This window comes from Lepidothrix coronata, unplaced genomic scaffold (assembly GCF_001604755.1).
Source record: "Lepidothrix coronata isolate B3197 unplaced genomic scaffold, Lepidothrix_coronata-1.0 Scaffold186, whole genome shotgun sequence".
Classification (NCBI taxonomy): Eukaryota; Metazoa; Chordata; class Aves; order Passeriformes; family Pipridae; genus Lepidothrix; species Lepidothrix coronata.
This window is the reverse complement of record NW_016690366.1, coordinates 1242076-1256111: the sequence shown is the minus strand read 5'-3', so window position 1 is coordinate 1256111 and position 14036 is coordinate 1242076. Positions and strand designations below refer to the sequence as shown.

The 14036-nt window shown below is 46.4% G+C and overlaps 2 protein-coding genes across 2 annotated transcripts in view; both read right to left on the bottom strand.

The window, feature by feature from the left end:
* The window catches only part of CARD19 (caspase recruitment domain family member 19), a 24569-nt gene extending 21806 nt beyond the window's left edge, over positions 1 to 2763 (bottom strand). Inside the window, exon 1 of the mRNA XM_017830972.1 lies at positions 2621 to 2763. Coding sequence (XP_017686461.1) covers positions 2621 to 2639 — 19 coding nt within the window. The 5' untranslated portion in view covers positions 2640 to 2763. The remainder of the gene's footprint in view (positions 1 to 2620) is intronic.
* A 7305-nt stretch (positions 2764 to 10068) lies between these two features.
* SUSD3 (sushi domain containing 3) overlaps positions 10069 to 14036 on the bottom strand; it is a 30673-nt gene continuing 26705 nt past the window's right edge. Inside the window, exon 5 of the mRNA XM_017830926.1 lies at positions 10069 to 10782. Within this exon, the coding sequence (XP_017686415.1) occupies positions 10575 to 10782 (208 nt within the window). The 3' untranslated portion in view covers positions 10069 to 10574. The remainder of the gene's footprint in view (positions 10783 to 14036) is intronic.

Genomic DNA, 14036 nt, shown 5'->3' with positions numbered 1-14036 from the left:
ACTACTACTACTACTACTACTACTACTACTACTACTACTACTACTACTACTACTACTACTACTACTACTACTACTACTACTACTAATAATAATAATAATAATAATAATAATATGGCCCCATGCTTGGAGTGGTGTAGTGTCTTGGGAGCGTGTAGCACTGAAGCTGGAAGTCAGTCAACATGTCCTGACGGACAGGCCGGGGTGTCTGAAGCCCTATGGGGTGGGTACAAGTTGCCAGAACGATTTAGTGAGGACATGACTTTGTGCTTGGATCAGGAACCATAGCTTGTCTCACGTTGGAAGAGGCCCACGAGGACCATCGAGTCCAGCTCCTGGCTCTGCACGGGACATGCCGTACACCCTCTCATGAGAGACAGCTGCAGCTAGCATGGCAGCTAGTAAAAGAAAAAAAGAAAAAGGAAACAAAGAATTTGCTTGCAGTTTGCAAGTGCTGCCACTCCGTGGTATCACAGGGTGAGTGTTACACCCAGCACAGCCGCAGAGATGAGGCCTGGGCCGTACCTGGGCAGGTCCTGGGGCAGCATTTTGGCTGGCAGGGTTACCCACACCATCCTGACGCTTTCTTCCGCATCACTTCTCCCTCTGATACTCTCACCTCTGCTTTCAGAGTCTGCCCTTCCCTGCCAGGGAGTGGTTCCTAGTGTGGCACAGCTCTCCCAAGAAGGCAGTGTCCCACCCCGTGCCATATCACAATTTGAGGCACCTCCATTAAGAAACAAAACACCTGCAGCCCCACATTTACCCTCTGACATGTTGATCTCTAGCTCTGTACAAGAAATGAAAGAAGCTTCATCCCTAGAAAGTGTAAGAACATGGGGAAAACACCTCACTGAAATATTTTTAGTGTTGCCAAATGCTGTGACATTCATGGTGCATGTCCTTGAGAAGATCAATAAACATCCCAAGTTTATTCCAGTTACCCTCAGGAATCCAGATCTTTCTAACAGCATGAAAATAGATTTTTAAATTACTATTATTATTGCACATGGAGGCCTTGCTCATGCCTGTACCAGAGTGATTTTGGCAATGTATTTTAGTAAAGAAACAGGAAAGGAAATTGTCGCTTTATAAATCCTTTCATCATATATTTTTAATATTATTTTGGTTGGGGCCCTGAGCTACCTGGTGTAGTGGAAGGTATCCCTGCCCATGGCACAAGATGATCTTTAAAGTCCTTTCCAAACCAAACCATTCTGTGATTCTATTATTTTATTTCATATATATACATATATTAAAATATTACAGCAAGAGGCGTTGCCTAGTACTAAGAAGCAGTGGCAGAATGGTATGCTGAGGATTTGTTTTTATGACCATTTTATAACTTTGTGAATTCACTGCATTTTGTGCTCTGCTATAAAGTTTCTCTGGAAACTTTTAGAAATTTTAGAAATTCCTAATTTAAAAGCTTTTAGAACTTTTCAAACTACCAGAATCTAAACCACCAAGCTGAAGAGCTGGTCATCTTAATGTGACATAGACTGAAATCTCTAACATAAATCTAAAATGTTTTTCAGCACACGGTGAGTGAAATGGGAGTGAAAATCAACCCCTCAGGAGTGCTGCGATGCACAGTGCCACACTGCCTGGAGATATTTTTGTCCTACAGACTCGGATAATGATACAAGAAGCAGAGGTTAAACATATCTCCTCCTCATGCCTGTGGCACGCAAGACCTCTGCGGCAGGATTGCTGTGAGGTTTGCCTTGGAAAGGCATCCTCGGGGAGCCACATGGCCCCGGCAGAGGCAGCAGCCATGGACACCCTCCCTGGGAGGCACGGACTTGGCTGGAGCTGGGCACCGAACCCCTCCCGTGGTGTGATCCGTGACATTCAGAGAGCACAGCGGACATGGAAGCCACACCTCGGGCCGGTCACAGCCATGGGCTGGGCACGAACAGCCCCTCGGGTCCTCACGCTCCTGCAGCACAGGAACGTGGGCTTTCAAACTGCTCCCAGGGCACGGAGCTCTGTGAGAAGCCCCCACCTCCTGACAGAGCCTTTCCAAAACTCTGATCCACTTCAGAGTTCTGCCTCCTAATCTAGTGGCCAAGCGAAGTGAGCTGCCCAACAATGTTTTATTTCCCAGCAGATCCATTTCCTGGTTAGCTAATCTCAAAAGCCAGTGCTGTTTCCCCTCGCTAAACGGACTGATTTGTTTATTTGAGTGAATTACTTGACTTACTAAATCTCACCCTTGTCCTGGCAGCATCGCTATGTAGTGCTTTGGTTTATCTGTTAACTGTTGAATCACAATACAATTTGTTATTTTCCCACAGCCCAAGAGGGCTGAATCTCTTTAGCAACAAATTAAATCCAGATAGTGCAGGGAGTTCCTGTAATAAAGTCTTTCTTTGTGTTTAAGAAAATACAATAAAATATTTCTTAAAAGCTCAGATTACACACTAAGCTCCCTTCAGCACATTTTCGTCAATAATTTATAAAAACAAGCTCTAAGAAGCAAAAAAACTGGGAAGGCAGTGTCGGGCTGGCCACTCCCGTCAGAGCCACTGCCCCTCCGGCTCCGCACTTCTGTTCCCGCAGATTCGGACTTTTCAGGCCGTTGTTTTGCCCAGATTCCCCGTTACAAATATGCACTTACATCTTCTGTAGAGCATCATCCATCGGTTTCGGGGGCTGCGCCGTGCCCGGCACACGTCCCGCGCGGGGCAATCCTCCTCCTCCTCCTCCTCCTCCTCGCCTGGATGAGCAGAGGTCACGGGCTGCTTGGAGAAGCGAAAGTAAACGGGGAGGGAGCGAGTAGGGCCAGAGATCCGGCACAGCTCCCGGCGACCGGCGGCATCCGCTGCTCCTGCAAGCCAGCGGCAATTTGCTGATGATCTGAGCTCTGAAAACCATGTCTGCTTTCTCAAAAGGGTTTTGTGTGTGTGTGTGTGTACTCGTAATTTCTACAGTTGCTTTGCATATAGAATGGATTACTTTCCAGTCTTATTTATGTATTATTATTGGTATAATTCCTTTTATTCCTTTGTTGGTTAGAAGGAGATGAAAAAAAAATTCTCTGACTCTAAACAAAGGCAGAAGCTGTGCTGCAAGTTCCCAGCACTTTATTTCCAGCCAGTTAAGCCAAACTGTTAAATGGGAATAGAACTGACTTGGATGAAATCATCTTCCCCCAGAGGATAGTCGGGCACTGAACAGGCTCCCCAGGGCCCAAGGCTGCCAGAGCTCAAGGAGTGTTTGGACAATGCTCTCAGGAAAAGGGTGGGATTGTTGGGGTGTCTGTGCTGGGCCAGGAGTTGGACTTGAGGATCCTTGTGGGTCCCTTCCAACTCAGGAGATTCTGTGGTTCTGTGATAGCCTGGAGCACCCACAGGTCTGGAAATCCCTGCTCAGTTTTAACTTCCTGCATAATTACCTGGAGAATTACACCCATCCCCACCTCCCCAGTTCTGCTGTATGACACCCTATCCTTGGACATTTTAGCAGCATTAGTAAAACAAGACGATGTAGATAATGGGAAAATTGAGTACCTCTTGTTCCTGGCAAAAGGGAAAAATCAGCATATAGAATAAGCCCATCTATACTGATCATAAATCATCCTGATAAATATTGTAGAAGTTACTGTGTTGGCTGTTAGGTTGTCCACAGGATAATGAAGAGCCATCTTCACAAACATGTTCAGTACCACACTTGGCTCCTTATTTGATCCCTTGTAAAGTGCAAATCACAGGAGAAAAAAATACTTTTACACAGGAGAAAAAAATACTCAACTGATTATTTAAAAATCCCCAAACAATTGAATTCTTTGAAGGCAGGAAGTAAATAAATCTGTTTGAGCATCCTCCCCTTAAAATAAGTGTGTAAATAAACAGATTTGGCAAACTGACATGCCACAGAGCTCTGGGGAGGGAATAAAGACATTTTGTCTACATGTCCTCACATGTAGAGTCATCCCTGTGCCAGCTCCTGGCCTCACCTGAGCCCCACAGGCCAGGGAGGATGGAGAGGATGATGTGCAGCCAGCATGCAACCCTCGGGCTGTGTGAAGGAAAGGTCAGCACTGGGCATGGGTTAGAAGTCACTACAGACTCCAGCTCATACATACAACACGCATCCTGTGGGAAACACTGCTGTAAGTATTTTCAATACCACCTTGGCCTTGAAACATATTGAACACCAGAAATCTGGGGAGCAAGCTTCTGCTGCTCTGCTTTACACCAGAAGAACTTTCCCTGCCTCGCTTGCTGCTGTGCCAGAGCACCATTCCATCATTGCAGGAACATTGGGTACCAGGAATAGAGACTGGCTTTTGAAACACCTCGATGTGCTGGGGAACTATCCAGTGTTCCCACCAGCTGACATGCTTGGGCTGCAGTGACAGCAGAAATGGCTATTGCTTGAGGAATAATTATACAAGAGCCTTTCAACACTGGCTCTGTCAATCATCTCTCTCTTCAAAATAGTTCTTAAAAGTAAGTAGAAAAGATCACCTGCTCATATTGCTGAGGGAAGAAACAAGAGAGGTTCCATATATCAGTTTGGGGTGGACAGGATTTGAGATTTCACATAGTCCTGTATTATGAGGTGTAACTGCAAATACCACCCTAAATTGGAAAGGCACTGCTCCACCCCACAGCAGGAGTTTATTAAAATGTCACATTTAATTAAAGTTATTAAAAAGCTGAGTCATGTGACATTTTTTAAAAAACTAGTCGCAAAAGCCTTTTACATCTGACAATAAGTGATAACAGATTCATTTAGTTCCTCTCCTTCCAAGACATCACTAATGACTGAGATGTTTTGGAAACAAACTTGTTAGAGGTGCCTGCATCCTCTCCACCCATCAGTCACTTAGATCTTGTTCAGCTGATGTCTGGTGCAACCAGAGGGCTCCTGCTTTCCTGTGTCCTCTTGTTTCAGACCGGTGGTATTGGCCACATCCTGCAGGTTGTCATGTTCCATGAATTTTACAGCTCTGCCTCTTTTCTGGGTCTTGGGCTTCTCAGAAACTTTTACCAATATTACGCCATAACCCAAAGTTAGATTGACAGCAGCAGAGTGTGCTGAGGAAACAGCATCTTTAGAGACCTCCAGGCTAATACTCAAGGGGCAGGGGTCCAGGGGAAAGCCTGCATGGCCAAAAATCCATGTGGAAGGCTCCAAGAAAGCAATCTTAACTCTGTGGTAGATACTCTGGTGTTCCTTCCAAGCTTCACTGTTCCATCCAGATCAAAACGTAGTATTTCTCTTTCTTTCAACCACAGAAGACAGGTCATACATACATTTGACAGCTTCAATTATTTGTGAATCATGAGTTAGGCTTCCCCTAAACCATGTCATTACCATCAAAGAAACTTTAGAGATGTGTTTTTTCTGTTGTTTGACACTTCATGACTGCGACTTCTCCATTCAAAGACAAGCATGAGACACAGATTTTTAAATAGAAGCTGTGATTTTCACATAATCATCCAAATCTACCATTTGTGGATTAAGAAAATGACAAATATCATGAGACTTGTGACAAAAATCACAGGTTCTGGCAACACTGTACTCTGATATCCCACAAATCTCAGAGATTTACTGCTGCAGGGGGTTCCCATGTGAAGCACTGGGCACTTTGCAGGCTGAGGCACTCCAGGTTTCCAGTGTGGCAAATGCATTCTTCCCCTTGTCTCAAAGAATGGATTTTCATTTCAAAGAAAGTACGATCAGACACCCTCTATAGCGAGTCAGCTGCCTTAGAAACCATTCCCTGTTTGGTATTTCAAGTAAGATTGTAGAACCATATAATCATTAAAGTTGGAAAGGGCAGGTAAGCTCACTGTCCAACCATTATCCCAGCACCACCACTATGTTCACCACTAAACCATGTCCTCAAGCGCCACATCCACACATTTTTTGAACACTCCCAGGGATGGTGTGTTCAAACAGCCTGTTTCAGGGCTTCTCAACCCTTTCAATGAAGAGTTTTTTCCTAATATCCAACCTAAACCTCCCCAAAATTTACAGATCTTAAAAACTGCCTTACAGTTTTCTGCAAGCAGGCAAAGCTTCACAGCAAAGCAGTGCAACAGCCTCAGCAGAGCTGCTGCTGTAGGGAAACAGTTTTAAAGTACAAGGTGAGAAAAATGCAAAGAAGCAATTGGGCTGATAAATACTGTCATCAGTTTTAAAATCCATGAAGAATTATCCCGTCCTGCTGGAATGTACTTCAATTAAATTTTAAGCATCCATGCAGGGAGGGCTCTGTCTTGGGCTTGTTTCTGTAGTTTATAGCATTTCTACTTGTTCTTTAAGTGCAAGCCATCAGTCCCCTAAAATATACAAGGAAATGCAAGTGTCCTGTGGCAGAATCCAATTGGAACCACTGGCTGGGAAACATTTAAGGGTTAATGTAATAAAAACGAGGTTTTAAAAGTCTATTTTATATTCTCGGCTGCTTTCATCTCCTTCCTGCACAGCACTTATTTCCCTTCTGACAATAAATCATGTTTGCATGAGCAATAAGGCTGACTCCAGGGGGTGCAGCCATCAGAACTAAGCACAGTCCCAGAGGGAGCCGAGCCAGAAATCTTATACAAACAGTTTGGGTGTTGCTTCCTTATCTTGGTGTAACTTTGCTGCTTCTTGTGCCCAAATAAATGATAGTGAGCCAGTGCTCTGGCACAAGGCACAATGAACTGACCTGCTTTCTCTGGTGCTTCCCATGGCTGCCAGCATCCCTGTCATCTCAAGGGTGTACTTTCTCCCATCCAACACCTCAGCTTGGCCTCATGTGTAGAACAGGCTCCCTGCTCATGTGGTGTGCTGACCCAGACATCCCAACAAGGGAATTTATTTCACTTCCAGCCATATTATTGCATTTTAAAGCCACATTATAAAATTAAAACACCAGGGAGCTAAATTATGAAATCCAGTTAACATAATCACAGAGAAGGGGAAGAGAAAGGAAATTCAAAGGAGATGGACTCGATGATCTCTGAGGTCTTTTCCAAACTAAATGATTCTGTGATCAACGTGGTTCAAGTATTGCTTAGCTAATTCTTAGTGCTTTGGGATAAAATTCATCATGGAATCAAATTTATCTTAGTATTTCTGATCCCTTTTTTGCTTTATTTGAGGCTGCAATCCTAGTCCTGCATTAAAATTCTTTGCAATAACCAGTGAACTTTCCAGTGAGGCCTGATCCAAAATAGACATTAAGTGGTTGTCATCTCTGGGTCTGTTTTGGCTTTTCCCAAGCAACCTGGAGTTTTCCCAACCTTGCCTGGAGTTTTACCTGTTTCTTCCACTGTATTTTCTCTTTCATTTCCCTTGCTTGGCCATGACTCACATTTCCCTCTTACTTTCCTGAACAGCTCCACTCACTTCTCTTTGTGCTGCACCTCAGTTGTCTGCCACATTTCCATTTTTTGAGTTTTTCCACTCTGATTTTCATGTTCTCAGAGTTCCTGAGGCAGCTATATTAGGTTTTTGCTGTCCCCTGCATCGGGTTGGTCTGGTGTGCCTTTAATCAGCCCCTGTTAGTGACAGCTTGTTTCTCCACAAGATCTTTGTACTTTTTATTTGGGAATGTCAACATTTGTCTCTTTGAAGTCCATTTTCCTTTTCCTGCTGCTCTCCTTTTCTTAAAAATGTGATGTCATATATTTTCACATTCACCCAAATGTCCCTTTTGGTTTTTAACAAGTTTTTCCCTGCTACAGTCAGAAGCAACTGCCCCCCACTTCACACCACCTTCAGAAATTAAGCTGTTGCCAGTAGAGTTGTCCGGATTCCTGATGGTTGTACACTTCTCCAGCAGGGAATCAGACAAAATCACCCAGTTTTAAAGATGCTTCTGCTATTTTCCCTGGTGAACCTCCACCAGCTTCTCCTGTGACTGCAGAGTCAGTACTGGACGCCCCACTGCCCATGTGCCACGTTCTTTCACCCTTCATCCTCCCACCACAGACACTAATCAATGAGCATTTCACCTCATGCTGGACTTAATGCACTAGCCTTTCTTCTCATGTGTCCTACCTGGAACAAACCCTTGTTTACTATGCCAAGACCCCAATCCTAGCATTTGTCCCACAAGCACTAGTCATTCTTATGAAGTTTCATTATGGGGTTTCTTTGACATCTTTGCATTTAATTCTAATGTTCCGGCCACATGTGTAGGAGCATCTCAGATGTTTGGCTGGTTTTCCCAGCCTTTGTTCCTCCCTTTAGTCCTTTCACACTTTTTGGTTTTTATTGTCATCCCCCTGTGGACTTTCCCCATAGATGCTATTGATTCTTTGCTCCCAAACAGGACCCAGGAATGCTTCTTCTGGCAGATGGAGCCCAGCCATTCCCAGCTGTCCAGCCACAAAGCCCCCTGCCAGCAGTGAGGAATTGCTGCAGCCAGGAAGGCTGGACTGCACAGCTTTGTGCAGAGGTTTCACATCCCTGCACCCCATTTTCCACTCAAGGGCACCCTGAGCTGGCCCCTCAGGGGCTGCCTTATGCTGAGACTTTATAATCCACCTTCTTAAAAACTTTCTGGCCCCTTCCAAACATCGGCAGCCACCGGCTGAGCTGGCTGGCACAGCTGGAGCTGACGGGACAGTGCCCGTGCCAGGCACAGACAGAAGAAAATGCCACACATGGGATGCAAGAGTGCATAGAATCATAGAATCACAGAAGGGTTTGGGCTGGGAGGAAGCTTACAAACCTTCTTGTTCCACCCCCTGCCATGGGCAGGGACACCTGCCACTAGCCCAGGTCGCTCCAAGCCCTGTCCAACCTGGCCTTGGGCACTTCCAGGGATGGGGCAGCCACAGATTCTCTGAGCAACCTGTGCCAGGGCATCCCCACCCTCACAGGGAAGAATTCCTTCCCACTGTCCAATCTGACGCTCCTCTCTGGCAGTGGGAAGCCATTCCTCCTTGTCCTGTCCCTCCAGGCCCTTGTCCCCAGTCCCTCTTCAGCTCTCCTGGAGCCCCTTTAGGCACTGGAAGGGGCTCTCAGCTCTCCCTGGAGCCTTCTCTTCTCCAGGTGAACACCCCCAGCTCTCCCAGCCTGGCTCCAGAGCAGAGGGGCTCCAGCCCTGGGAGCATCTCTGTGGCCTCCTCTGGACTTGGGTCCCCAGAGCTGGACACAGCTTCAGGTGGAGTCCCACCAGAGTGGAGCAGAGGGAGAGAATCCCCTCCCTTGACCTGCTGCCCACCCTGCTGGGTACAGGAGCTGGTTGGGTCTGGCAGGGGACCAAAAACTGCAGGCAAAATGGTTCACAGCACAACCATGGCTAGCATTAACTGAATTAATTGACAACTTAATTGGGTGGAGTGATGAGAAGTACATCCATTCTCCTTTCTGCAGCTCATCCCAAGAAGTGTGTTGCAGGGTGCACCATGGTGTACTGTACAGAAGAACTGAGCTCATTAGCAACAGTAAAAATGGTCTTTTGCTGCAACTTCCATGTTACTGAATTTCAAGCACGTGTTTTTGATCTCTGCAGAGTATGGCCAGGATAGAAGAGGGCATTCTTAGGCCTGCCAGCAAGCTACAGTAATTTGAATTTCAAAACTGAAGCTTCAAAACTGAGGGTCTTAAGAGGATACCTGATTCATAACAAGGGGATATGCCATAAAACAATTACTGGAGCTTGCTGTAAGGTCCTATTTCCATCATGAGAGGGATGTGACAATACCCATTAGACAGCTGATGACAGAATAAATAAGGCTTCAACTTGAACAAAAATAACTATACTATAACTACAGGATATACATCTATGTGCATATAAACAGCAGAATAAGAGCCATCCATATCAGTTACTTAACTATTCAGAATGGACAAAACAAGAAAACACACCACCTTTTTTTCCTCACACTAGGAATAGATCAGTAATAGGAAAAGAGGCAGGTTTCCAACAGCTCCCTCAGCCCTTTATTTTGAGTGCTCTCACAGGGATGCTGCAGTGATCCCCTGAGCTCTAGGAAGGCTGCACTGCTCCCACACCTGCAGCAGCTACAGAGGGTGGGACACAGCAGGGCTGCACACCTCTCTGTGTGCCATCCCCTCTCCCACAGGCTGGCAGAGCTGGACATGGGCCAGTCTCACAGCGTCTCTAAAAGCAGAGCAGATGAATTAAAGAAAAAGACCTTCCTGACACAAAACACGGCGTTCCATTAAAAATCAAAATTTTATTGTAGTTCTAGCACGTTACTGTGTAAAAATACAGGGGACTTTTCATTCTGGAATGCTTTACAAAACCCAAGGGTCCGGAGAAGGCTGGCATCAGACGGGTGCATAATTATCATCAGCGACTTTGTAAGAGGTAAATATACAAACCTGGTACCTCCTCTCCAGCTGTCTAGAAGGACACTGTGCTTTTGCCATGGTCCCACTGCACAGCAAACTGTAGAGAACAGCTACAAACTGCCAGCCCCAACACTCGTGGTTTTATTTGTCTCAGACCTTGAAGCACTTCTGTTAAACAACCATCTTGGAATATAGAAAACTTTCAAACTCAAACGAATAATGAACTCTCTGTGTTGTCTTTAAGGCACATATTTCTATCCAAATTTTGTTTTGGTCCAGAGGAGCAGTTGTGTTTCAGACACCAGTTATCCAGGGATCTGGCAGCTTGGTTTGTTGTAACCATCTTTATGGCCATAGACTTCAGCAACGTGTATGGAATTCACTGTCTGCACCATGGTGGTGTGTCTGGGCATAGCCTGTGGCCCAGGGGCACCACTGCTCTGCTTCAGCACCTGATCATTGCCTTTACAATGCCCAGGAGCCACCACATCCCGAGTCCACTCCTCCTGGAACCTGTAAGCAACAGAGAAAAAAGTTATTTCTGTTCCATTAATTCTGGTGAGGAAACAGAACTTCCTAATCTGTTTTATTTGCACATCAGGCATTTCACAAACCACTTGTGCTGTACCATAAGGAATTGCTTCTCCCAGCATCAAAACCACTTGGCAGCACTGGGGCAAATAATGATGTCTTTGTAAAAGCTGATGCAGACCTTGAAAAGACATGTGAGGTTGGTTTTTTTTGTCATTGGGGCAGATGTTTTTTGTTTGTTTGCCATCAAACGAGTCCCCAGCTTCAATGTAGTGCCATGCTATTGGCAGAATGTGACTGAGAGCACTTGAATGCTGAGCCTGGTGCAGAAGGAACATCCTTGCTCGGAGTGGAGCACTGCTGGGAGCACAGGAGCCAGCTGTGCTCAGTGGGATATGAGGTGTTATTTGCAGAGCTGCCAGTGGTTGCATTAGGGCTCGTGGTAGCTCTTGGCTGCCTGCTCTGGTACTGAAGGGACTTCAGGCTGTGTTTGCAGCACTGGCAGTCACTGATCCATCCCACTCCCCACCAGGAAGGAAAGGTTTGCCCAGTTGTGGGGGAAGCCAGCACAGGCCACTGCCCCAGACAGCAACAGCCCAGCAGTGGGTGGTGCAGAGCAGGAGCAGTGGCAGATGGAGATGGCAGAGTTGCTGAAAAGATGCTCAGTAAACCACACCCCCTTCATTCAGGAGCGTGGTGGGGATGGGATCAGCTCGTTCCTGAACTCTGCTGACAGATGCAGTGGGCTGGACACACACGGTCTGTGCACCAGAGGCAGGTAAGACCCTTTGGGGCCACACCAAACTACTGCAGCCTGGGGGCTTCTGTAAAACATCAGCAGCTCGTGCAGGCAGGGGGAAGGCTGAGGGTTTCTGCCCCACATTCACTGCAGGTGAGCCAACTCCTCCAGCCTCTGAGCCCTCGGTGTGGCCTCTGCAGGCAGCAGCCTGCACACCCACGTCCACGGTCTTACCCTTTCAGACCTGAAAAGCTGGTCAGGAAACAGAAGTTGCATTCTGCAGTTATCAGTTGCAGAAACCAGCAGAAATGCTCAAGCACAAAACATGCAAACACAGAGGAACCGCAGGGAAATAACAGAACATAAACCTAAACAACTGAAGTCTTGTTGTCCTGGTACAGAGGAGGTCTGCTGCAGATACATCTCTCCCGTAAAGGAAACTAAATCTCGCTCTTCCCTGCAAAGCTGTGTTACAAAACTAGCTGGGGCATGAGCTACAGTCAGATAGTGTATAGGCATCTCAGAACACTGCTGTACTGGATGTGAGAGGACACTGGATCAGCGTAGTCTGCACATACTCATCAAGGAGGTCCTCCGAGGAGCAGAATTCACTCACCTATAATTCAGACAACAACAAACATGTATTTCTCAAAATACCAATCTGGCAACATCACCTATGTTGTATTGACCTCACTATTTTAACTGTGCCTTTTAAGTTTGGGGCCTCAACAAGGCTTCAAGTATCTCTGTGTTGGGCACCAGAACACCTGTCTGAGCACCCCTGTGAGCCGCTGTCGGGGAACAGAAACTACCTGGAGTAACTCTGCACACCTCACTGCCAAAAGAAATCTTTTGAGATACTTGCTGCTGTGCATTTCATTATTTTTTTATAGCATGAGGAACTCAGTTCCATCTTTTTGAGGTGGTGATCAATGGTGAAAATAAAAATCAAATCAAAGCAGCATAACACTGAGAAGAACTGGGATAAAGTTTTGCATGGGCCAGCAAAACTGCCTTTGCAAAAAAAAAGCCTTTTCAAATTGCCCTGCCAGGATTATAGCTCAGATCTAGGTACTCTGGTTATGGTGCAATAAATACAGCTCACCTGGGCAGAAATCATCCTGCTTTGACGTTTCCCCTCTAAAGCTTCACATTGTGAAACTGCAATTACCCACAGTCCACCACCAACTCAGGAAGCCAAACTGGCTAAAACTATACTTGGAGGACAACTGTACTCCTGGCTTAGCAATCCCTTCCTCCCATTTCAGGAACTATTAAACTTCCATTGGCTTCCACCTGCACAGGTTGCCCAGAGAAGCTGTGGCTGCCCCATCCCTGGGAGGGTTCAGGGCTGGACAAGGCTTGGAGCAACCTGGTCTAGTAGAAGGTGTCCCTGCCCATGGCAGGGGGTTGGAACTAGCTGGTCTTTAAGGTCCCTTCCCACCCAAACCATTCTATGATTCTGTGATTCTATAAGCATAGGAGGAGGAAAGAGTGGGCACCCTCCCTTGCCTGAAATACATTGAACCCTCCCCATCAGAGGGACAGTGAAGCCAGCTCACCAAGCTGGGCTTCCACCTCAGCAGAGGACAAGAAGAGCTATTAAGGGGGTCACAGTGTCACCAAGGGACAAGGAACCGTGCACGCAGTGGGCTCTGCTCTCTGTGCATGTCTCAGCCAGACACAGCCTTCAGTTTGCTCTCTCAGCCTTGGGAGCTCTGTACTTTGTCCTGAAAAAGTGTGACTGTTTCTTCAAGCACTTCAACTTCCCTTAACTCCAGTTCCCAGCTGGGCTACTCCAAAACATCCTGGTAAGAGGCTTAGAAGCCCTCCCTGTACCTTTATCTGGCAATGCAAAGCCACCCCAGGACGCTGGGTGCTGCACAGCCAGGCTGGGTGCACGGTACATTTGAGAAGGACAGCCTTCATCTGGCAGATAAATTCAGAGTTCCCATCTGGGGAGAAGAATGGCCATCACAGCATTTATCAATGGGGTTTAGAGGATTCACAAGAATTTTGGTTTGTGTGACTTGAGAGCTATTCCTTGCTGGAGGGAAAATGCTGTTAACGGGACACCCGAGACGTGTGAGAATGCAGAGCAGCGGGGCTGCCACAGAGTGCCTGCTGCTGGCACTGCCTCTGAAAACACATTTTATACTGGAGGATGGGAAGGCATTTTTTTTTTTTTTGTTCCTGTATATCTGGTGGCTTTGTACAAGACCCTGGGGTGATCATGAAAGTATTCTGAAAACAATAACAGCAGCTCTATTGAAAGCACATGTTGCTGTACACGCCCCCTCCATGCTCTTGAGATGACAATTAAGATTGAAATTCAGAAATGGGAGTAATTTAGAAACCAGTTATCCTACCCCTTCTGACAGGGCCCCAAGGTGAAACCACAGCTCACTTCCCCTGTCTCAGCTTTCTTTGAAACCTGCACGTCAAAAGGTACAAGGAAGATTTTAGTCTCTGAAAGGTGGCAGTGGGGAACACAGAG